The 25,214-nt window shown below is 48.1% G+C and overlaps 2 protein-coding genes across 3 annotated transcripts in view; one reads left to right on the plus strand and one right to left on the minus strand.

The window, feature by feature from the left end:
• Nucleotides 1-6,975: 6,975 nt before the first annotated feature.
• On the plus strand, nucleotides 6,976-8,855 carry LOC126935938 (zinc finger protein 195-like). The gene is given in 4 exon segments (XM_050758101.1): nucleotides 6,976-7,231; nucleotides 7,234-7,732; nucleotides 7,734-8,055; nucleotides 8,382-8,855. Coding segments are annotated over 4 exon segments (1,434 nt in total). The 5' UTR covers nucleotides 6,976-7,005; the 3' UTR covers nucleotides 8,769-8,855.
• A 6,726-nt stretch (nucleotides 8,856-15,581) lies between these two features.
• Nucleotides 15,582-25,214, minus strand: part of NADSYN1 (NAD synthetase 1) — a 559,458-nt gene continuing 549,825 nt past the window's right edge. For both annotated transcript variants that reach the window (XM_050758181.1, XM_050758182.1), the window contains 4 exons: nucleotides 24,357-24,426; nucleotides 18,703-18,831; nucleotides 17,355-17,531; nucleotides 15,582-15,803 (listed from right to left, as the gene is read on the minus strand). In XM_050758181.1, the coding sequence (XP_050614138.1) occupies nucleotides 15,753-15,803; nucleotides 17,355-17,531; nucleotides 18,703-18,831; nucleotides 24,357-24,426 (427 nt within the window). In that variant the 3' untranslated portion in view covers nucleotides 15,582-15,752. The remainder of the gene's footprint in view (nucleotides 15,804-17,354; nucleotides 17,532-18,702; nucleotides 18,832-24,356; nucleotides 24,427-25,214) is intronic.

A 25,214-nucleotide genomic window follows, 5' to 3' on the forward strand; every position in this document is an offset into this window, starting at 1 on the left:
ATATACCCTCTGTGTGGGCTCTGCCCCTGCATCAGGCTTTTGCCTGAGTGCCCAGGCTTTCTCATAAATCCTCTGCAGTCTAGGTAGAGGATCGCAAGCCTCCTTCACTCTTGCACTCTACACATCTACAGGCTTAACACCACATGGGAGCTACCAAGGCTTATGGCTTGCATCCTCTGAAGCCAGAGTTATCTTTGGGGTCTTTTGAGCTGAGGCTGGAGCTGGAGCAGCCTATGTGTGGGGAGCAGTGCTCCAAGGCTGTGCAGGGCAGTGAGGGCCTGGGCTGAGCCCCTGAAACCATGCAGTCCTCCTAGGCCTCTAGGTCAGTGATGAGAGGGGCTGTCTCAAACACCTTTGAAATGCGTCTGAAGTCTTTTCCCATTGTGTTGGCTATTAGCACTTGGGTTGTGTTTTGTTTGTTTGTTTTGAGTCATGCTAATATCTCTAGCAGGTGGTTGCTCTGTAGCCTGCTTGGATTCCTCTCCTGATAATGCTTTTTCATTCTCTGCCACATGGCCATGCTGCAGACTTTCCAAACTTTTACACTTTGATTCCCTTTTAAATATAAATTCCAACTTTAATTCATGTATGTGCTCTTGCATGTGAGAGTACGACGTTAGATTCAGTCAGGCCACAACTTGAATGTTGTGCTGCTTAGAAATTTCTTCCCCCAGATATCCTAAGTCACCACTCCTAAGTAGAAAGTTTCAGAGCCCCGTAGGGCATGAAACACAATACAGTCAAGCTCGCTGTCAAGGCATAACACATGTGACCTTTGTTTTTAGTTTCCTGCAAGTTCCTCATTTCCCTGAGACCTCATCAGGCTGGATTTCATGGTTCTTATCACTGTAATTATTTTGGACACAACCATTTCACCAGTCTCACAGGAGTTCCAACCTTTTCCTCATCTTTCTTTCTTCTTCTGAGCCCTCCAAAAGCTTCCAGTCTCTGGCCATTATCCAGTTCCAAAGTCACCTCCACATTTTCAGGTGTCTTTGTAGCAACATCTCACTCCTGGTACAATTTTCTGTATTAGGCTCTTTTTCGTGTTGCTATAAAGAAATACCGGAGACTGGGTAATTTATGAAGAAAAAAGGTTTAATTGGCTCATGGTTCTGCAAGTTGTACAAGCACGGCACCAACATCTGCTCAGCTTCTGGTGAGGCCCTCAGGGGGCTTTTACTCATGGTGGAAGGCAAAGCAGGAGCAGGCATGGCACATGGTGACAGCTGAGAAAGACAGAGCTGGTGGAGGGACAGGTGCCACACGTTTTTTTTTTTTTTTTTTTTTTTTTTTTTTTTTGAGATGGAGTTTTGCTCTTGTCGTCCAGGCTGGAGTACAATGGCATGATCTCGGCTCACCACAACCTCTGCTTCCCAGATTCAAGTGATTCTCCTGCCTCAGCCTCCTGAATAGCTGGGATTACAGGCATGTGCCACCGCACCTGGCTAATTTTGTATTTTTAGTAGAGACGGGGTTTCTCCCTATTGGTCAGGCTGGTCTCGAACTCCTGACCTCAGGTGATTTGCCGGCCTCAGCCTCCCAAAGTGTTGAGATTACAGGCATAAGCCACCATGCCCGGTCAGTGCTACACATTTTAAACAACCAGATCTTGCTTGAACTTCCTCATCACCAAGGAGATGGTGCTAAACCATCCATGAAAAATCTATACACATGATCCAAACACCTCCCAGCAGGCCTCACCAACATAAGATTTGGAGGAGGCATCCAAACTATATTACTGGGGATCACTTTTTTTTTTTTTTAGATAAGTCTTCCTCTGTCACCTGGGCTGGATTGCAGTGACGTGATCACAGCTTACTCCAGCTTCAAACTTCTGGGCTTAAGGAATCTTCCCACCTCGGCCTCCTAGGTAGCTGGGAATATAGGCGTGTGTCACCATACCCAGCTAACTTTTAAACTTTCTGTAGAGATGGGGGTCTTGCCATGTTGCTCTGGCTGGTCTTGAACTCCTGGCCTCCAGTGATCTTCCTGCCTTGGCCTCCCAAAGTGCTGGGATTGCAGGTGTGAGCCAGTGCACCCAGACAATATCCTTTCCTTTCCTATCCAGATAAGAATAATCTATCCTCATCTTGATGTTTGTGGGGAATCTTTTCCCCTACTCAATTATTTCTGAAAATCTCACAAGTCTCTCTGCTGTTGTTTTCTCTCTTCCCCAGACAGAGCGTTCACTCCTCTTAGGCTGCTTCTTCCAGCTTCTCAGTTGGGTTCCTTGCTCAGTTGTACTCCACGTGGGGAAAGAGGTTCCTTTATGCCATAGTCTGCATGTGTTCCCCAAAATTCATGTATTGGAAACTTCACCCCCAATGCAAGAGTGTTGGGAGGTGGGGCCTAACAAAAGGTACTTGGAATGAGTTAGTGCTGCATGCAAGAAGGACTTGAGGGAGGGCCTTCATCCTTTTCTGTGCCATGTGAGGACAGCATATTCATGCTCTCGTGCCCTTCTGCTTTCCAATATGTGAAGACACAGTAAGAAGGCCCACACCAGACACCAGCACCTTGATCTTGGACTTCCTAGCCTTCGGGACTATAAGAAAGTACATTTCTGTTCTTTATCAATTACCCAGGTCAAGTATTTTCTTATAGCAGCAATAACGCACTGAGGCACTCTAGTCACCAAACCACTGCTTATATAGGCTGCTTTCTTTGTTTAAGGGATGCATGCTAAACCCCGAGGAGAGCATAAGAGGGGCACATTACTGACAAGAAACTGAAGTCTGCTTACCAGATGTGTCTGCTCCTCAAATCTCCTGGCCATGCTCTTGGGCATTGTTTCACCAGTGTACTCACCTAAGAACACAGCAGCATGTCCCCAGCGTACTCGCCCAAGAATACAGCAACATGTCACCAGTGTACACACCCAAGCATACAGCAACATGTCACCAGCATACTCACCCAAGAATACAGCAACATGTCACCAGCGTACTCACCCAATAATACAGCATCATGTCACCAGTGTACTCACCCAAGAATACAGCAACATGTCACCAGTGTACTCACCCAGTAATACAGCATCATGTCACCAGTGTACTCGCCCAAGAATACAGCAACATGTCACCAGTATACTCACCCAATAATACAGCATCATGTCACCAGCTTACTCACCCAAGCACACAGCAACCTGTCACCAGTGTACTCACCCAAGAATACAGCAACATGTCACCAGCATACTCACCCAAGAATACAGCAATCTGTCACCAGTGTACTCACCCAAGAATACAGCAACCTGTCACCAGCATACTCACCCAAGAATACAGCAACCTGTCACCAGTGTACTCACCCAAGAATACAGCAACATGTCACCAGTATACTCACCCAATAATACAGCATCATGTCACCAGCTTACTCACCCAAGAATACAGCAACATGTCACCAGCATACTCGCCCAAGAATACAGCAACATGTCACCAGCATACTCACCCAAGAATACAGCAACATGTCACCAGCATACTCACCCAAGAATACAGCATCACATCACCAGTGTACTCACCCAAGAATACAGCAACCTGTCACCAGTGTACTCACCCAAGAATACAGCAACCTGTCACCAGCGTACTCGCCCAAGAATACAGCAACATGTCACCAGCGTACTCACCCAAGAATACAGCATCGTGTCACCAGCGTACTCACCTGCAGAAATCCTTGAGGAGATGATCTACCGAGATAAGAATCAGAAGAGCCCTCAAGAGGTGACTGAACTCTGTTGAAAACAGAGGCTGTGGTGTGCAGTTTCCAAGTAGTTCACCTAAGACAAAGTGATAGAGACATGTTGAACATGAAAAGGGTGATGGATAACAGCAAAAAATAAATAAAATAAAATAAAATAAAATAAATAGAAAGGAAAAGAAAAGAACAGACAGCAGCAAGTTGGCAGCTGGGATTTAGGGTCAAACACCAAACAGGCCCAGGGCAGTGGCTCATGCCTGCAATCTGAGAGTGCCTGTAATCCAGGGAGGCCAAGGCAGGAGGATCACTTGAGCCCAGGAGTTCAAGACCAGCTTTGGCAACAAAGGAAGACATCGTCTCTAGAAAAAAAAAATTGTTTTAAATTAGCCAGGCATACTGGCACACACCTGTAGTTGCAGCTACTCAGGAGGCTTAGGTGGGAAAAACATTGAGCCTGGAAAATCGAGTCTGCAGTGAGCCATGAAATAAAAATTAAAACATATCATAAAAATAAAAGAATATGGAGGGAGAGTTAAAGATCTCACTTTCAGAATTGGGGACACCTTTAGACACAAAAAATGTAAGGATAGAAAGGAATCGAGTAAGAAAACTAACAAGTCCAAGCGTTCAGTTTGGGAACTGGTCCCAGAAGATGGGTAATGTCTTCCCGTCACCACCAGCCTATCCCACTCCGTCTTCTCCAGAGCCTCCATCTCTGTCTCCGTTATGTGCAGGCTGGTATGCCTTGCCAATCTCTTCCCAATTTCTTCTTGATTTTAGCTTCTGGCTCGTGACTACTTTTTCCAACACAATTTCTAGGTTAATTCTCAGTGATTTCCATACACAAGTAAATGAATCTTCCCCACTCCTCACCCCTGTGGTGATATCTGTGACCGTGTTCTCAGCAGGGCACCCCACTGGGCTCTGTCCCATGTACCCCGCTTCCAGCCACCATCCTCTTCCTAGCTCTCTTTCTCCAATGCTTTGATCTCACCAGAACTCTGGGTCCATCAGCACAACCATGGCTTCACCACTCCCCAACCTCTCTGATACCTCTTCTTTTTTTGGTAACAGCTTTGTTGAGATAAAATTTATATGCCACACAATTTGCCCACTTAAGGCATACAATTCAATGCTGTGTATTCACAGTGCTGTGCACCCATCACCATCACCAGTTACAGAACGTTTCATCACCTCAGAAGGAAAGGGCACGCCCTTGAGTACCCCCAACTCACTACCCTCCAGGACGGTTCTCCAGGCGGGTTCAGATCTCGGCAGTTCTCCCGGTGTCTCACTTGTGGTTCTGAGGCTGAGGTCAAGACCCCTGACTTAGTTCCTTCTCCTTGGCTAATCTGATCTCTGCACTGCCAGCTGTGCCATTCCGGGCAAGTGATTCATACTTAACCCCTCTGTGCCTGTGACACGAAAAACACGCAGCTGCCTTGAGGATGAAATGAGTTAAAGTCAATATCAAGAAGTGCCTTGATATTGTGCCAGTATCAACAGGTACAATCCCCTTCTCTGTCACACCCAGTTCCAGCCCACCCCGGCTGCAGTGCTTAGGGGCCCAGGGAATCCTGTGTGACAGGCTAAAGCGTGTGCCCTACCCTGCGTGGAAGGCCTGGTCCCCAGTCCCTCAGGACGGGGCCTGATTTGAAGGTGGGCCATTGAACAGGTCATTCAGTTTCAGTGAAGTCCTCGGGGTGGGCCTGATCCCCACGCACTGGGGTCCCCATGGGGAGAGGAGACACAGACCCACAGAGGGCGGCCCAGGGTGGGGAGGAGACACCCGTCCCCAGCCCTGGAGGGGCCTGGGAAGGAACCAAACCCTGAGACTCCCTGAGCTCAGGCCTCCACCCCCAGAACAGAGGAAACCAACGTCTGTGGCTGAAGCCTTGGAGCCGCCCCGTCTGTGCCGCCCTGAGACTGTGGCCCCGAAAGCTCCTCTCCCCGGCCACAGAGCTGAGGGTCCGACAGCGGCCCCAGGAGCCCCCAGAGCCGCAACCCCACCGTGAGGGGAGGGGAGGGAGTCAGGTCCCGCGGTCTGCCGGGTGCCTGCCCCGCAGCTTCCCCGGGAGGAGGGAGACGAGGCCCCGAGGAGGCTGCAGGCCGGGGCTCCAGGGTGGTGCTGGGGGGTTCCCAGAACGGCCGGGGGGCGGGCGAACAGGCGGAGCCTTCGTGGGTTACCCCCTAAAAACCAGCCCACGCTCCGCTTCTCGGGGACCCTCCCCACGGAAGCAGACCTGAGATGGGGGGGAACTGCCCTGTGCCAACCCCAAGGGAAGCCCCCAGGAGTGACTCTGATGAGCCGGGTCCATCAGGGCACGCCCCCCACCACGCCCCCAGACAGACACTGAGACCCAGATGGCCACCCGGTTCCTCATTCATTCATTCACTCATTCATTCCCCGCCAGCGGACCCCAGGGACCGCGCAGTCCCTGGAGATCCAGAGGAAAAGGAGAAACCCAGGCTGCCCCGGGGGCTTCAGGCTGGCATGGGGAGGGGGAGGACGTGGGCCCTGCCCAGGTGGATGCTGGAGGAACCAACTGCAGGAGGCACCGCCAAGCAGGTAAAGCGGGCAGGGGCAGTTCTGAGAGCCCGGGGGTCTTTCTCTTGCTGCCCCCAGGAGCGTCTTCTGTCTCATTCTCTTAAACCTTCTACAGACTCCGCTTCCCGTTTAGTGATTTTCCTTTATAAGGGTCACAGTGAAAATCAGAGTCCTCCTCCTGGCGAGTAAGGGCCTGTGTGGTTCTCACTGCTTGCTGTGCCACTGCTTTTGGGAACATGCTTGCACCTGCCTATGTTTGAGGAACTCTATGCGACATGTTTTCTAACTTCCCTTTTCGCATTGTGTCTGAAGTGTGCGAGTGATGGTGTTTGGTTCAGAAATCCCGGAAGTCCTGTAAACAGATGTTGTGTGTCTGCTTTCTGATTTCAATTCCTACAGAGGTTTCAAATGGGAGTCTGCAGAAATGTATACTCAGTAATTTTCTCCGAACACTAAGCATCTGCCCAAATATAAGATAATCTAGTTATTTTACTTCAAAATGTTATTTTCTTTTAGTGTGAACTGAGGTTGGTCATTGAAACTCTATATTCCCCAATGCCCAACTGTAACAGTTATAATATTATCATTTTATAATTTTATCTTTTTCAGATAATACATGTTTACATTTACATGTTTATAAAGAAAAGTAGGGCCTGTGGTATTTTTAATGCCGTTTTGCTAATGCACTCAGTATTATTTTATAGATTAGATTAATAAAGTGTATTCATCTGTGTCTAGTAAGTAGGTAACTTTATTTATTTTTTTCAGCTATGTCTTCTCATATCACCCAAGACTTTTTGCCAGAGCAGGGCATACAAGATGCGTTCCCAAAATCAATATGGAGAGGATGTGGAAATTGTGGCCTTGACAATTTCCACTGGAGGAAAGACTGGGGAAATGTAGATGAGTGTAAATTGCAGAAAGAAGATTACAATAGACTTAAGCAATGTTCATCAACTACCCATAGCAAAATCTTTCGATGTAATAAATGTGTTAAATATTTAACAATTCTTCAAATTTAAATAGATATAATATAATTCATGCTGGACAGAAGCCTTTCAAATGCAAAGAATGTGGTAAATCCTTTCAAATGTTCTCATTCTTAACTGAACATCAGAAATTCACACTGGAAAAAAATTCCACAAAATGTAAAGAATGTGGCAAAACCTTTAACCAATGCTCACACTTTACTGAACGTGAGAACATTTGCACTAGAGAGAAACCTTACAAATGTCAAGAATGTGACAAGGTTTTTAAAACTTGCTCAGTCCTTCCTAAAAACAGAATTTACACCGCAGGGGAACATTACAAATGTGAAGAATTTGGCAAAGCCTTTAAACAGCTGTCCCACCTTACTGGTCGTAAGGAACACGGTGCTGTGGAAAAATTTCACAAATGTGAAGAGTGCGACAATGTCTTTCTCTCTTGCTCAAGGCTTTCTAATCATCAGATGATTCTTGCTGGAGAGAAGCTCTCCAAATGTGAAAAATTGCACAAGTCCAAGTCTTTCCAAACATCAGAGAAATGAGATTGGAGGGAAACCTTTCAAATGTGAGGAATGTGACAGCATCTTCGAATGGTGCTCAGACCTTACTAAACATAAGAGGATTCACACTGGTGAGAAACCCTACAAATGTGAAGAATGTGGGAAAGCCTATATGCAGTCCTCACACCTCAGTGAACGCAGGAGGATTCACACCGGAGAGAAACCCTACCAGTGTGAAGAATGTGGGAAAGTCTTCAGAACTTGCTCAAGCCTTTCTAATCACAAGAGAACTCATTCTGAAGAAAAACCCTACACGTGTGAAGAATGTGGCAACATCTTTTTTTTTTTTTTGAGACAGAGTCTCACTCTGTCGCCCAGGCTGGAGTGCAGTGGCTGGATCTCAGCTCACTGCAAGCTCCACCTCCCGGGTTTATGCCATTCTCCTGCCTCAGCCTCCCGAGTAGCTGGGACTACAGGTGCCCACCACCTTGCCCGGCTAGTTTTTTTTTTTTTTTTTTTTTTTTTTTGTATTTTTTAGTAGAGACAGGGTTTCACCGTGTTAGCCAGGATGGTCTCGATCTCCTGACCTCGTGATCCGCCCGTCTCGGCCTCCCAAAGTGCTGGGATTACAGGCTTGAGCCACTGCGCCCGGCCGGCAACATCTTTAAGCAGTTATCAGACCTCACTAAGCATAAGAAAACCCACACTGGAGAGAAACCCTACAAGTGTGACGAATGTGGAAAGAACTTTACCCAGTCCTCAAACCTTATTGTACATAAGAGAATTCATACTGGAGAGAAACCCTACAAATGTGAAGAATGTGGCCAAGTCTTTATGTGGTTCTCAGATATTACCAAACATAAGAAAACCCATACTGGAGAGAAACCCTACAAATGTGAAGAATGTGGAAAGAACTTTACCCAGTCCTCAAACCTTATTGTACATAAGAGAATTCATACTGGAGAGAAACCCTACAAGTGTGAAGAATGTGGCAAAGCCTTCACCCAGTTCTCACACTCGACTGTACATGAAAGCATTCATACTTGAGAAAAAAAATAAATATAAAAATAGGCAAAGCTGTTAGTATCTGCTTGCATCTTACATCAGAGTTCAGACTTAATAAAGTTATTATAAATGTAATGACTGTTGAAAGACCTTTCATGAAATATAAGTTTCCAGAGGACTAAAGAATATTTCTTCTGGAAAAAAAATTAGAAATATGTTTTATACTAGACGGAAATCTTGTATCAGCTGCTTAAACTTTATTCAAATTCAGAGAATTTGTATTGTAGAGAAATCCTACAAATGTCATAAATGTGGAATAACATTTGTTCAGAAACTGTAGCTTAGAAAACACCAGAGTTCATACTAAAAGATATTTTACAAATGCAGTAAATGGAAAAAATAAGCAAAATCAAGTCTACGGAAACACTGGAGGATTCAAGAGAGAAAGGAATAGGGCACGGACACATTCAGAAAAGATGCTGAATCAGAGTGTTGAGTCTACAGACTCATCTAGACTTAAAACAGATCATTAATTAGCTGGGTGTGCGCGCCTGTAATTCCAGCTACTCCGGAGGCTGAGGCGGGAGAACTGCTTGAGCCTGGGAGGCAGAAGTTGCAGTGAGCCAAGATCGTACCACTGCACTCCAGCCTGAGTGACAGAGCTAGACTCTATCTCCAAAAAAAGAGGATGAGATTGATTTTTAGTAGTTATATATTCTAAATGTACTTTTTTGCATTGAAAGAATGCTAAGTATTTTGAAAAGTGAATATTGATGTAATTCAACTCTCAATTGATGCTGTGTCTTCATTTCTAGTTCTGATGTGAAAACACACAGTCAATTCTTATTGTTGCATCAGAAATATGAGAAATTCCTTTACATTAGGTGTGCATCACTGATACACTGGTCCATGAAAGGCGAAAGGCTCTGAAATGTAAGATGCGTGAATAACATCTTGATCAAGAGGCTCTTTGTGGTTGTCTTACTTACTTGTAAGTGGTTCATGAGGTAGGAAGATTCTTCTGCATTATAGGAAGAGGGAACCATTTTGAATTTTATAAATCATTGGTTTTACCAGTATTTCATGAAGGTAATATACCATAAATTTTTAAATGTTTTATAAGATTCTGTGTGAACTTAATTTGCTTTTAATTAAATACAATTGTGTTAAATGTGTTAAGTTCATGAAATAAAGTGTTATCCTACCAAAAACCAATTCCATCTTACTCAAGGGTGTTGATAACAGGTGGTAACAATATGCTATTGGGTGGCATAGTGGAATAGCATCTCCGGTGATCTCTATTCCCAGTGACTTTTTAACTGCAAGTAATTTGAAGAATATTGTTCCCATAGTTTTTTATACTTTTTTTGTAACCACAGAGTCATCATTATTGCTATAAGAAAGATTATACAGGAGGTTAAATAAAATACATACATTTCTGAGTATTTTAATTGTTTTCCTATATTTTTTGTTGGATGTACAACTATTCTGCCCTGACAAAACACATACAGAGTTTTAGTTTTGATTCACATAGAGTTAAATATACAAATATATTACTGTAAAGATAAACTACGCTGAGCATGGGGACTCACATCTGTAATCCCAGCATTTTGGGAGGCCAAGATAAGAGGATCACTTGAGGTGAAAAGTTTGGGAACAGTCTGGGCAACATAGTGAGACCTTGTCTCTACTATAGATTTTTTAAAAATTAGCTGGGAGTGGTGGTGCACACTTTCAGTCCCAGCTACTCAGAAGGCTGAGGTGGAAGGACCATGTGAGCCTGGGAGATCAAGGCCGCAGTGAGCTATGATCATGCCACTGCACTCCAGCCAGGGCAGCAAAGCAAGCCCTTGTCTCAAAAAAAAAAAAAAAAAAAAAAAAAAAAAAAGAACAAAGCAAATGCAATAAAGATGAACTTTAGGTTTAAGAGAATTATGGAGCAAGTAATTGTGTTTGTATGAGTGTTGGTGTCTACCTAGTTTGAAGGTACAGACAACAAAGAAAACAGCAGGATTGGATAAAACAGATAATTTTAATAGACATGATTATTTACTATAGAAAACTATAAACCTCAAAGATGGTGAAAGAAATCTCTGTTCTTTCCTTTGTATTGAATTCATTTCTGTAAAATATTCTGGCTCCTGGTTCAGAATCTCCTCATGCAAACCCTCTGTTTTTACTTGCCTCTTGTTCATGCTGGACCTCACATCAAATGTTCCTATCCCATTGTTCATGCAGCATTATTTCCATCCCCTGCCCAGGGATGAGAAGAAGAATTTACATAAACCTTAGTGATGCTCCCCAAATCATTTTCAGATGTGAGCAATTTCACAATGAGTGTACTAAGTAATATTTTATATAACTCATACATTTTATTTAGTTATTTCATTTAAAGAACCCAATTTAAGCCAATTTTTCTTTAGTTATTGTTCTTTTACTTTATATAATTGATATCGTTGGGTATATTTACATTATCGGGCCAGTTTGTTCAGGTAAACACTGGGGATGCTTTGTAAGTTATTGGGTTATTTTGATATGTAAAAGAAGTAAACAAATATAGTGCTAGGGTGAATAACATTTTTTATAATTAGAAGTAAATAATTCTGTTGAAGCAAGTTTGTGTTTTCAAGTTAGAGACTGAAAACATCCATGGTGAAGAAATGGTATTAATTTTGCATGTGGAGAGAGGACATCTGCTCCCAGGCTACACAACTGGCCTTCTCTGAACTTATGAAGAGGAATTTGCTTGTTTTATTTTCTAATAATCTCCAGCTCTCTGCCGTCTCTTTTTGTTCATCTCTAACTATGCATTGATCACAGCCCTTCTTTGCCTGTCTTACGGCTACACCTTTCTCACTGTTTTCCCCACCCCACATCGCTCCACATAGCACTTTGCAGGTTCTGATGAGAGGTTTGGAATTTTCTAATGTGGTGAGAAATGGCTTTTCACTGGAGTGTTTGAGGTCATTTATAGCCATGAATACACTTGGATCACTTAATTGGGACAAGAGGCGTGCACTGTCTGCAGGTCAGAAGATTCAATCGGTCAGTTAGCACTGTCTGGATTTATTTGTAAAAGGTAGATGTTATTAAGTCCTCACACAGTGTGGTTACTATAACATTAGTTTGAATAGTAAAAGCATTAATACCAGTGGGTTGTATATGGTAAGCACTGTTTTAAGAAATGTCAAATTTTGAAATGTCTTAAGAGAAAATGTATTTTGAAATAATTTTTTAGGAGAGTTTATGGTAACTAAAAAAATTTACATTTTCTGTAAAATACTTATAGCATAATGCATGCTGTCATCAAAATGTATTTGAGTGTAAGTGGAGCAATTAGAGAATGACCTCTGTGGATTTAAGATTTTGAATGGGCGGGGCGCGGGGGCTCATGCCTGTAATCCCAGCACTTTGGGAAGCTGAGGCGGGCACATCACCTGAGGTCAGGAGTTCGAGACCAGCCTGGCCAACATGGTGAAACCCTGTCTCTACTAAAAATACAAAAATTAGCCAGGCATGATGGTAAGCTAATTTTTGGAAGCCCAGCCGCTGTGAGATGGGACTCTACTGCACTGAATAGCTTGTGTATACATAGCACTTTACACTGTTTTGGTGTTGTGATATTTTTTGTCCATGGTTCCTAGCTGATAACTTCCACAGACTTGGTGAGTCTTTTGTTACTAGTTTGGTGCAAAAATTATTGTAATTACTTTTGCAGCAACCTAATAGACTATTGAATGTTTTAAGCCTCAGGGGCAGCCTCTGGTGTCCTCCTGCTCTCCTTCTACTCTGATGGTCCCTTGCCTTGTTGACTGTGGGTCTTGAGACCCTCCCATGAGACAGTAATCCCTACCTACCCCATGCCCTGGGGGAAGGAATGGTGATGGCACAAAGCTTCCATGAGAACCCAAGAGGGGCCGGGGAATGGTGGCTCACGCTTGTAATCCCAGCACTTTGGAAGGCCGAGGTGGGCGGACCACGAGGTCAGGAGATCGAGACCATCCTGGCTAACACAGTGAAACCCCGTCTTTACTAAAAATACAAAAAATTGGCCAGGCGTGGTGGCACGTGCTTGTAGTCTCAGCTACTAGGGAGGCTGAGGCAGGAGAATTGCTTGAACCCAGGAGGCAGAGGTTGCAGTGAGCCGAGATCATTCCACTGCACTCCAGCCTGGGCAACAGAGCCAGACTCTGTCTCAAAAAAAAAAAAAAAAAAAAAAAAAAAAAAAACCCAAGAGGACTGGGTTCAGAGAGCTTTTCTGGGTAGCTGAATGCAGGGAGGGTCCTAGGGGGTGGAGCCTGGGGAGATCATGGAAGCTCGGCACCCCTCCCCTTGTGCCTCACCGTACGTGGCTCTTCATCTATAGTCTTTGCAATATCCTTTATAATACACTGCTAAACACGAGCATTTCCCTGAGTTCTGTGAGCTTAATGAGGGGGTCATGGGAACCCCAACTTGAAGCTGGTAGGTCAGAGGTTCTGGAGGCCCGGACTTGCGACTGTTTTGTGTGTGTGTGTGTGGCGGTGGCGGGGTGTGCAGTCTTGGGAACTGAGCTCTCAATGTGCGGGACGTGATGCTTTCTCTGGGTAGATGGTGTCAGAACTGAATTAGAGGATACCCAGCTGGCGTCCACTGCTTAGTGTGAGGGGGAAATAAAACCCATGTTTGGTCACAGAAATCTTGTGTCGATGATTGTTACGGTGGGAGAGTAAAGGAGAAAACACCATACCTGCCATATTTCTTCTTGGTTTCACCTCCTGTTACCGGTGGCGAATCCATAGGGGTCTGCGGCAGCCTCAATTCTCGTCTCCTCAGAAGACAGAATTCCACTGAGGGGCATGGGACTGAGGCGAGTTTTAGAGCAGGAGTGGACGTTTATTAAAAAGCTTTAGAGCAGGAACGAAAGGAAGGAAAGTAAATTTGGAAGAGGGCCCAGCAGGCTACTTGAGAGTCAGGTGCGTGGTTTGACCTTTTGACATGGGGTCGGCATGCTTCCGGGGTCTGGCATTACGGTTCCCGGATTCCTCCCTCGGGGAGCGCTATCCATATGCACAGTGGCTGCCGGCGCTTGGGGGGGGAGCATGCGCAGTGTGTTTACTGGAGTTGTGCGCATGCTCACTTGAGGCGTTCTTCCCTTGCCTGTCTAGCATTCCTAGACAGCACCTGCCGAGTGCACACCCCCTCTGCTATCCAGACAGCACCTGCCAAGTGCTCCTCACTCTCTGCTATTCAGACAGCACCTGTCGAGTGCCCCCCACTTTCTACTATACAAACAGCACCTGCTGAGTGCCCGCCACTTTCTACTATCCCGACAGCACCTGCTGAATGCCCCCAACTTTCTGCTATCCTGACAGCACCTGCCGAGTGCCCCCCACTTTCTACTATCCCAACAGCACCTGCCGAGTGCCCCCCACTTTCTACTATCCCAACAGCACCTGCCGAGTACCCCCCACTTTCTGCTATCCCAACAGCACCTGCCGAGTACCCCCCACTCTCTGCTATCCAGAGAGCACCTGCCGAGTGCCCCCCACTCTCTACTATCCAGAGAGCACCTGCCGAGTGCCCCCCACTCTCTACTATCCAGACAGCACCTGCCAAGTGCTCCACACTCTCTGCTATCCAGACAGCACCTGCCAAGTGCTCCCTACTCTCTACTATACAAACAGCACCTGCTGAGTGCCCCCCACTTTCTGCTATCCCGACAGCACCTGCCGAGTGCCCCCCACTTTCTGCTATCACGCCACTTAGTACTGCTACGACCTAGAGACGGTGAGACCAGGATGGACCAAGGAGGCCTCGGGCAGCCACCCCCTGGGGGTCGTCCCCAGTGGCAGCACACTGGGAGGGACAGGGTCTGCTGGGGGCCACCTCGGTACCGGGCACATCACAGTTGGAAGGCTCCCTGGTGGCCCAGGACAGAGGGAAATCTACAGCCCGGCTTAGGGAAAGCTGGACATTGAGAGGAAACAGAGCAGGGACAGGGGAAGAAAGACCGCGCAGACCCGCCTCTGAGCGGGGACAGGGGAAGAAAGGCCGCGCAGGCCCGCAGAGGCGGCATGGTGGGAGGATCACTCCCCGTATCCCAGCCCAGGGCCCCCAGTCGCTTCCTGGGAAATTCACCCTCGGCTGTGGTCTGTGTCCCAGCCTGGGCCCTGGGTTTGGTGTGGGGCTCTAGGTGAGGCTGGGAAGCAGGAGTGCTCCAGGCAGAGGGGCCGGGCATGGGGGAGAGAGAGGACTGACACCTGGTGGGCAGCACAGACCCCAAACCCACTCCACCCTCCTGGAGGCTCTGGCCTGTGCACCCATCTTCATCTCACCTTCACCCTGCAAGGATGGGAGGCTGAGACTCCCTGGGGCTACCCTGGAGAGAGGGTTCCAGGACCAAGGGGAGCTCTGGAGAGGATGGAAGCGCCGCTCCTCACCCCATTCCATAAAAAGACAAAGGTGCCCAGAATGGCAGGAAAACGAACAGGAAGGGGGACCCACAGGGCCCCGCCACTGCCCCGCCCCTGCCCCATGCCCAGATGGGGTGGTTCTCCCACAGGACAGGAGTAAGGCCGACTAGTCCCCAGACTCCCAGGAAGAGAGCTCTGCGGGGACCATCTCCCCAGAACCTTCTGGAACCCAGGACAGGAAGGTGTATATGGGTGGGAGAGGAAGTCTTCTCTCCTTCATTTTCTGCTCATGATACCCCTCCCTGCCCGGGAGCCACCATTCTTGTTCTTGCAGCAAAGATGCCACACAGGGCGGCGGTTGGACCTGTCCTACCCAGGCGGCTTCTGTCAGAGAGTGCCAGAGTTCGCGGGGAAGCACGCGCTGGCAGGAGGTCAAAACCACATGCATTGGATTCCAGCCTCTTTTTAAGCCCAGGCTTTATTCCAGCCTCTTTTTGAGGAATTTGACTGAAAAGTTCCCTCCTCGGCTGATGTGCCGTGCTGTTCTGGGCTCCTACCCTTGGCTCCAGCAATGCTGGTGACGAGGCGCTGGGGTCCCCGAGGAGAGGAGGCCTCCAGGAAGGACCTGGCCTCAGTCCACGCTGTCCAGGGACTGTGGCGCTGCCCTCTCGAGCTGTAGCACCTGGAAAGAGAGGCCTGTGACACCACAGCCCTGCGAGGACAGACTCTGGGGCTGTCGAAACACTGGCACACACCAAAAGCGGGTCACAAGTCCCAGAGGTGAAAAAGTAAATTACCAGAGTCTCCACCGGATGCTGGGAGTGTGCGCTGGAAAAGCCTGGAGGGGCGGGTCCAGCACACGCACAGCTGTCACCGCAGATGACAGCACGGCAGTGTTTCCACCTTTACCTGAATCTGTCTCTGATGTTCCTACGTGTTTTCACTCTTGTGGCTGCACAGCGTCTGAACCCCCTTCCTGATCTGGGGGAGCTCACCCGAGTGCATCTTGGTGGGAGCCAAGCCCCCACCGCCCACTACAGAGGCCAGAGCTGGGGTAGCTCTCTCTCCTGTCCTGGGTGGCCGAATGACAGGGCCCATCACCCGAGGCTTGGCCACTCCACTGCCCGGTGACCCAGGGACACTGGGATTCAAGGATGGCAGAGCAGGTTGGCATCCAGCCCAGACAGCGTGTGGCGCATGGGCTCGTCCAGCCACAGCAGGGGATATAGGGCAGCAGCCACCTGGCCTGAGTCCCAGCTTTCCAGACCCTGTGACCCCTGCCCTCCCTTCCACGCTCTAAGTCACTCTTTCAGCAAGTTCCATTCCACAGAAATCAGCCAGACACAGTATCTCTTCCTTACAACCATGCAGCCCCAAACACCTTCCGGCCCCAAACATCAGCATTCCTCAACCTTGGCGCCACCAACATGTGGAACAAAGAATTCTCTGCTAGGCGTGGGGTTGGGATGGGCCCGTCCTGCACGTGGAAGGACATTCAGCAGCATCCCTGGGCTTCACCCACAGGATGCTGGGAGCACAGACCCTAGCCCAGTCGTGATAACCAAAATCATCTCCGGTCATCACCTAACGTCCCTAATATGTGCACACACACAGTGGAGAACTATGCAGCCTTCGGAAAGAAGGAAATTCTGCCATTTGCAGCAATATGGATGAACCTAGACGAACATCTTAAGTGAAATAAGCCAGGCAGAGAAAGACAAATACTGCATGGTCTGAGTCATCTGTGGAATCTCAAAAAGGGGATCTCGTGGAAGCAGAGAGTGCGATGGCGGCTACCAGGGGCTGCTGGGTGGGGAGATGTTGGTCAAAGGCCACAAAAGAAGTAAGTTCAACAGATCCAGTGCACAACATGGTGACTGTAGTTAATATTGGAAAATTGCTGAAACAGTAGATTTTAAGTGCTCTCACCACACACAAATAATAGGCATGTGGGGTAAGGCATGTACAGTGAAAGAGCTTGACTTAGCCATTCCACCGTGACACTCGTATCGAAATGTCATGTTGTATACCATCAATATACAGAACTTTTATTTGTCATCATGAGAAAAGTAAATTTAAAAAACACTTTAAACATACGTGTCCCTTTGCAGAAAGGAGGACAGTAAAAAGTCACTGTGTATATAAGAAGGTTTTTCAGTCTTTCATGGAAATAACCTCACGTTTCTTCTACAGACACTACACATGGAGAAAGAAACATTTCTGCTGGATTTACCTGATTTTCTATGCACCGAAACTGCCAAGGCCAGCTCGTGTTGTACAGGAACGGTCGCAGATCAAACCTGTTGTCCTCAGGGCTGTAGTTCTCGGCGTGGTACGCGGGCGTGAGCGTGGTCATCTTGTGTCTGTTCATGGAGTGCTTGGTGAAAAACCACTTCACTTTGTCAGCGACCTGGTTGGCGTGCGACACACGAACTTCATGTTAGCAAAGCTGGAGAGACCCCAGGCTGGAATTCCGATGCTGGACCACACAAGCAAACGGTTAATGGGTTACTCCCCACACAGGACCTTCCCCAGTGGCAGGCATGGGGGATGCCCAGGCTCACACTGGGGGCGCTGGCCGAGCTATGAAACCAGCATCCCCCTAACTCTGATGCTATGAAAACAGGGTCCCCCGCCTCTGATGCTATGAAAACGGGGTCCCCCGCCTCTGACGCTATGAAAACTGGGTCTCCCTGCCTCTGATGCTATGAAAACGGGGTCTCCCTGCCTCGGACGCTATGAAAACGGGGTCTCTCTGCCTCGGACGCTGTGAAAACGGGGTCCCCCGCCTCGGACGCTATGAAAACGGGGTCTCCCTGCCTCGGATGCTATGAAAACGGGGTCTCTCTGCCTCGGATGCTATGAAAACGGGGTCCCCCGCCTCGGACGCTATGAAAACGGGGTCCCCCTGCCTCTGACGCTATGAAAACGGGGTCCCCCTGCCTCTGACGCTATGAAAACAGGGTCCCCCGCCCCTGATGCTATGAAACCGGGGCCCTCCTGCCTCTGATGCTATGAAACCGGGGTCCCCCTGCCTCTGATGCTATGAAAACGGGGTCCCCCATCTCTGATGCTATGAAACTGGGGTCCCCCTGCCTCTGATGCTATGAAAACGGGGTCTCCCTGACTCTGATGCTATGAAAATGGGGTCCCCCGCCTCTGATGCTATGGCATGCTGACTCGGGAGATCTGAGATAAATCCCGCGAAGATTTATTTCACAAGGCTTCCAGGAGGTTCCATGGGACTACCATGCTTGTGGGTTTCAGCCCAGGCAAGACTCACAACTAGCAGAAAAGCAATACTATTCTGACCCTGAGGTTTACATTCTGCCCTCAAAGAAAAGGGAGGGCTTGTTTCATGTCATGTTTACCTGGCTGTGGGTGAGCCTCACACAGATTAACTTTGGGCCAGCAGAAGACCAAAGTTGGTAAAAACAACTGGAGAGTGTTACTGTGTGAGACACAGTTTTATTATGTTAGGGTCACACTGTCGTCTACTTGTTCCTGCAGGTCAAACCGGCCTCTGCAAAGGGGACATTACCTAACTGGCCTCCCTCTGTGACATGTCCCACGGGCTTTACCTGTCTCGGGGTGCAGACGTGTCTCCACATGCCGAGGAGTTTGCAGAACATACTGTAGGGCCCCATCTTGGCCACCTTCCTGAGTTTCCCATAGACCGAGAGCTCTGCGTACGTCATCCCCATATCTTCCTGTGCACGACAAAAATCCGTTCCACAGTGACAGCAAGTCACAGCGGGAGGACAGCCTAAAGCTTCTTTTGGAGTTGGGGACCAGAGACTCAGGAGGTGAGACTCTCCCAGGGAGGCAGGAGCAGAGGTGGGCTTTGCTCCCCATCGCTGGTCAGCCAGTAAGGAGGCAGCATTTGGAAAACAGCAACGAAGAACCAGGCATTTGGTTTGGAGGACTGCAATGCGTGACCTGTGGCTCACCAAGAGCACTCGTGTCTGAAGGCCCAGTTCCTGGGGATGTGACTTTATTTGGAAAAAGAGCGTAGGCCGGGCGTGGTGGCTCACACTTGTAATCCCAGCGCTTTGGAAGGCCGAGGTGGGAGGACTGCTTGAGCCCAGGGGTTTCACATGGCAAGACCTTGTCTCTACAAAAAGTAAAAAACTAGCTAGGTGTCGAGGTGTGTGTGCACCTGCAGTCCCAGCTACTTGGGGGCTGAGGTGGGAGGATCACCTGAGCCCGGGACATTGAGGCTGCAGTGAGCCAAGATTACGGCTCTACACTCCAGCCTGGGTGACAGAGCCAGACCCTGTCTCTTAAAAAAAAAAAAAAAGAAAAGAAAAAGAAGAAAAGAGAAAAAGATAAAAAGTCTTTGCAGATGTAATTAAGTAAAGAATCTGAAGGTGAGATGACTCTGAATGTGGGGTGGGCCCTGCATCCAATGACATCCCGTATGTCATTGGGATGTCATAAGGGCCAGGAGGACACGTGGAGAACGGGAGGCCACAGGAAGAAGGAAGCAAAGGATGAAGTGATGCAGCCACAAGCCAAGGAACACCTGGAGTCCCCAGAAGATACAAGAGGCAAGAAAGGACCCCCTAGAGCAGCGGTCACCAACCCCCAGACCATGGATGGGTACTGGTCCCTGGCCTGTCAGGATCTGGATCGCAGAGCAGGAGGTGAGTGGAGGGGTGAGTGAGCATTATCGCCTGAACTCCGCCTCCCATCAGATCCTCGGTGGCATAGATTCTCACAGGAGCGCGAGCCCTACTGTGAACTGCACAAGCGAGGGATCTAGGTTGCACGACCCTTATGAGAATCTACCACCTGGTGATCTGAAGTGGAACGGTTTCATCCCAAAGCCATCTCCCACCCTCTGTTTGTGGAAGACGTTGTCTTCCAGGAAACCCTGGTGCCAAGAGACTGGGGACCACTGCCCCAGAGCCTTCGGAGGGACCAGGACTCTGCCAACACCTTGATTCCAGACCCTGGCCTCTGGATCTGTGAGAGAAGAAATTCCTGTTGTTTTAAGCCACCGGGTCATTAGTGACAGTAGCTCCACAAATCATCCGAGGAAGGCGTGGCACACGGAGCAGATGGAGCCTGTCTGCTGCCCTCCTGAGCCCGTGCCCTGAAGAGTGGGGGACTCAGAGAAGAGGACTGGGGGCTCACTGAAATCTGGGCCATGCTGGAGGCCATGAGGTGCCGCTGGTATCACTATCACAGCGCCAGGCAACAAATGCCTCAAGCCAGGCTCAGAGGAGCCGATTTCACCGTGAGGCTCATACAACCCAGGCCCTTTCCATTGTTCAAGACCCGCTCCGATTTCCCCTGGATTCCTACCACACCCCAGGGCCATCATTAGACAGTATGGCCACAGCCATCGCTGGGCCTTCTTGTCCATCCCTCCAGGGGACTCTAAGTGTTTTCACTGCAGAGGCCACGTCTGTGTTGCTCACCACGGCGTCCCCAGCACCTGACGGGTTGTGCACAAACGGCTGATTGACGGGTTTCTTTCCCATGAAGTGAGCATTTTCCAGTGTGACATTTAATTCCTTCAATTCAACAATAGCTGGAGACTTCAATACCCCACTTTCAATAATGGACAGAACAACTAAGATGAAAAATCAACAAGGAAATGGAAGATACAGACAACTCTGTCAAGCAGGGAGGCCTGGCACACGGCTGCAGGGCGCTGCACCCAGCGGCCGCGGAACCCGCCTTCCTCCCAAGGGCACACGGGGCACTTCCCAGTCCAGACCATCTGCTGGGCCACGAGAGAGGCCTCAGACAACTTTAAATGTGGAAGTCATACAAAGTGCTTTCTCACCACAATGGAATAAAAGTACAAATTCAGTAACAAAAATTTTGGAAATTCACAGATACGTGGAAATTAAAGAGCATATTCCTAAATAATCAATGGATCAACGAAGAAGTCACCAAGGGAATCAGAAAATACTTGGATAAATGAAATGAAGACACAACAGACCAAAACGTATGGGAGGCACTGAATGCAGTGCTAGGAGGGAAACTTGTAGCTGTAAACACCTACCTTAAAAAAGAAAAAGATCTCAAATCAATAACCTAACTTTCCACCTTGGGATACTAGAAAAAGAAGAGCAAATGAAACCCAAAGCCAGCACAAGGAAGGAAATGGCAGAGATTGGAGGGAAATTAATGAAAGACAATAGAGAAAATCAACAAAACAAAAAGTTATGCTTGGAAAGACAAAAAAAAAAAAAAATTGACAAACCTTTAGCTAAAATGACCAAGAAAAAAGAATGAAGACTCAACTAAAATCCGTAATGAAAGAGACACCTTAGTGACTTTACAGAAATCAATGGCGAGGCCAGGCGCGGTGGGTCTGTAGACCCAGCACTTTGGGAGGCCGAGGCAGGCGCATCACCTGAGGTCAGGAGTTCAAGACCAGCCTGACCAACATGGAGAAATCCCGTCTCTACTAAAAATACAAAATTAGCCGGGCATGGAGGCGCATGCCTGTAAATCCCAGCTACTTGGGAGGCTGAGGCAGGAGAACTGCTTGCTTGAACCCGGGAGGCGGAGGTTGCGGTGAGCAAAGATTGCACCACTGCACTCCAGTCAGCCTGGGCAACAAGAGCAAAACTCCATCTCAAAAACAAAACAAAACAAAAGAAAAGAAATCAATGGATCGTCAAGAAAGATAGGCACGCATCACTTAATGACAGGGATACGGTCTGAGAAACACACGGCCAGGCCACTGCATCTTGTGAACATCCTCAAGGCACTTACACACATCCAGATGGTCTAGCCTCCTACACGCCTATGCTCCATGGCACAGTCTGAGCTCCTTGGCTACACACGGGCACAGCATGTTGCTGTGCTGAATACTCTGGGCCAGTCTAACACAATGCTAAGTATTTATGTATCTAAATGTAGAAAAGGGACAGTAAAAATACAGTAGAAAGGATAAAAGATGGGACACCTGCATAGGGCACTTCCCAGGACTGGAGCTTGCAGGACTGGAAGCCGCTCTGGGTGAGTCAGGGAGTGAGTGGTGGGTGAATGGGAAGGCCTGGGATGCTACTCTGGGCTGTCTAAGCACTGTAAACTTAGGCTACAGTCAATTAATACAAATATATTTTTCTTCCTTCAATAATAAATTAACCTTAGCTTATTGTAACCTTTATATCTTATACACTTTTTTTGTTTGTTTGTTTTGTTTTGCTTGTATTTCTTTGGTATAGATGGGGTTTCACCATGTTGGCCAGGCTGGTCTTGAACACCTGACCTCAGTGATTTGCCCACCTCAGCCTCCCAAAGTGCTGGGATTACAGGCGTGAGCCACCGCGCTCAGCTTTACCTTATAAACTTTTTAATTAAAAAAAAAATTGACTCTTATAATAACAGCTTAAAACACAAATACACTGTCAGCTGCCACACACAAAAATTAACTGGCTCACAGACCTAAACATAAGGACTTAAATGATAAAACTGTTGGAAGAAATTATAGGAGCAAATCCTTGTGACCTAAGGAAGTTGGAGGGTCATGGATCTAATTGTAAAAATATTTTTTCTTATTCTATAAGCTTCTTTCTATTAAAAAAAGATTTTTTATTTTGCTTTTTAACATTTGTTGTTAAAAACTAGTAACACAAACACGTCGATCAGCCTGGGCCTGCCCTGGGTTAGGATCATCAGGCTTGGCAGAAATTCTCTCTAGCTGCGACGGCATGACCCTGTAAATCGGAATCTTAAGGAGGTTACTAAAAAGCTCTGAGCACTAATACATGAGCTCAACAAGGTGCAGGGTATATGGTCAATATGCAAAAATCAACAGTGTTTCTCTATAAAGTAGCAATGAACAACCTACACATGAAATTATTAAAACAACTCCATTCACCAGAGTATCAAAAATGATAAAATATTTTGAAATACATTTGGCGAAAGAAGTGCAACCTTAAATTCTGAAAACTAGAAAAAAACATTGTTGAAAGACATTAGAGGCCGGGCGCAGTGGCTCACTCCTGTAATCCCAGCACTTTGGGAGGCCAAGGTGGGCAGATTACTTGAGTCCAGGAGTTTGAGGCCTCATGCTTCGCCCAACATGGTGTAACCCCATCTCTACTACAAATACAAAATATTAGCAAGGCGTGGTGATGCACATGCATAATCCCAGCTACTCAGGAGGCTGAAGCAGGAGAATTGCTTGGGCCAGGGAGGCGGAAGTTGCAGTAAGCTGAGATTGCGCCACTGCAACTCCAGCCTGGGAAACAGAGTGAGACACTGTCTAAAAAAAAAAAAAAAATTAGAGACAACTTAAATAAGTAAGACATTCCATGTCCCATGTTCATGGATCCAAAGTGTTCTTATGATTAAGATGGCAGAACTCCCCAAACTGATCTACAGTGTCAATGCAATCTCCATCAAAATGCAAGCTTTTTTTTTTTCTCCAGAGATTGACAAGCTGATCTCAAAATTCATATGGATATTCAAGAGGCTCAGAGTAGCCAAAATCCTTCCCACAAAGTTATAATAATCAGGACAGTGTGGGACCAGCATAAGGAAAAACAGAAAAGATCTGTGGGACAGAATTGAGTGTCCAGAAATAAATCCTACATTTACAACAAGGGTGCCAAGCTAAATCAATGTGGGAAAGAATCATCCTTTCAGCAAATGGTGCTAGGACCACTGGATATTCACATGCAAAGGAATGAAACTGAATCCCTTCCTCACACCACACACAAAAGTAACTCAACTAGATCACAGACCTAAATGTAAGGATGAAAACTAGAAAACGCTTGGAAGAAATTATAGCAGCAAGTCCTTGTAACCTAAGAGGCTGGAGTGTCATGGATCTTATCACAAAAAGCCCACAGCCACTTCTCCCAGCATCCATTAAGCTACAAACCACAGCCTGGGCCTCATCATGAAGGGCCAGTGTGCAGTGGAGGAGTCAAGGGCGATTCTCCTCCTAGGTCACTCTAAAGCACAAGCAGAGACGCCCCTCCTGCCTGCGAGGGACTTGTGTTCCTCCGCCCGCCATATGCTCTCCCTCCCCTCCCACCATGTCATCCCCGTTCTGGGGCCCCAACCATGAGGAAGTAAATTGAAGTGTCAAAGGCCAGCGATGTGACTGACACTGAGCCCTGGGCACCCAGGCCAGGGACCCAGTGACAGTGATGGAGCACAGCTCCTGGGGTCAGGAGGGAGGTTGGAAGAGCCAGCACCACCCTGCAGGAGGTGGGGAGGAGGGCAGGAAGTGCCGTGGCAAAGCCACTGCCATTACCTCGTCGGTCTGGGACACCTGTCCATCAGCCAAGGGCTCCAGCTCTGCGGTGGCCGGCGCCGACACGATGCTGCAGCCAAAACACACAGAGGTGGGTCAGTGCAGCTGCGAGGGTGGTGTGAGCTCTCGGAGAGAATCCCCAAACTAAGTTTCCCGAGTGTGCTGGCCCTGGTCACTCCGTTCACCCTGGGCAGGACATCACCGAGGCTTGCGGTGCTGGGCTTCCCAGCAGGGGTGAGCACCCTGGCCTGAGGAGCGTGGGCACTGCTGTGGCCTCCCGACCCCAGGAGGGGAGGCAGAGGTGGAGGCACAGTGCAGGGCCAGTCCACCGGGCACTGTCCACACCCGGGTCGAGGGGACTCTGCTGTAGGGAATGTCAATGGCCTGTGCACGGCACGATGTTGAGGAGCACCCCTGGCCTCTACCTGCTAATGCCCAGCACACCCCGTGTGGTGAAGCTAACTAAGCATGTCTGCAGACATTGCCTGCTGTCCCCTGGGGGGCACAGTCACCCCAGTGACAATAAGCAGAGAAGAAAACACATTCCCGTGGCAGGAAACCTTGGCAAAGGCCGAGGAAAGGTCTGGGCACTGATCCGTCTTCTGTCACTTCTTTTTTTTTTTGAGACGGAGTGTCACTCTGTCGCCCGGGCTGGAGTGCAGTGGCCGGATCTCAGCTCACTGCAAGCTCCGCCTCCCGGGTTCCCTCCATTCTCCTGCCTCAGCCTCCCGAGTAGCTGGGACTACAGGCGCCCGCCACCTCGCCCGGCTAGTTTTTTGTATTTTTAGTAGAGACGGGGTTTCACCGTGTTAGCCAGGATGATCTCGATCTCCTGACCTCGTGATCCGCCCGTCTCGG

Source organism: Macaca thibetana, chromosome 14 (genome assembly GCF_024542745.1).
Source record: "Macaca thibetana thibetana isolate TM-01 chromosome 14, ASM2454274v1, whole genome shotgun sequence".
NCBI classification, from domain to species: Eukaryota; Metazoa; Chordata; class Mammalia; order Primates; family Cercopithecidae; genus Macaca; species Macaca thibetana.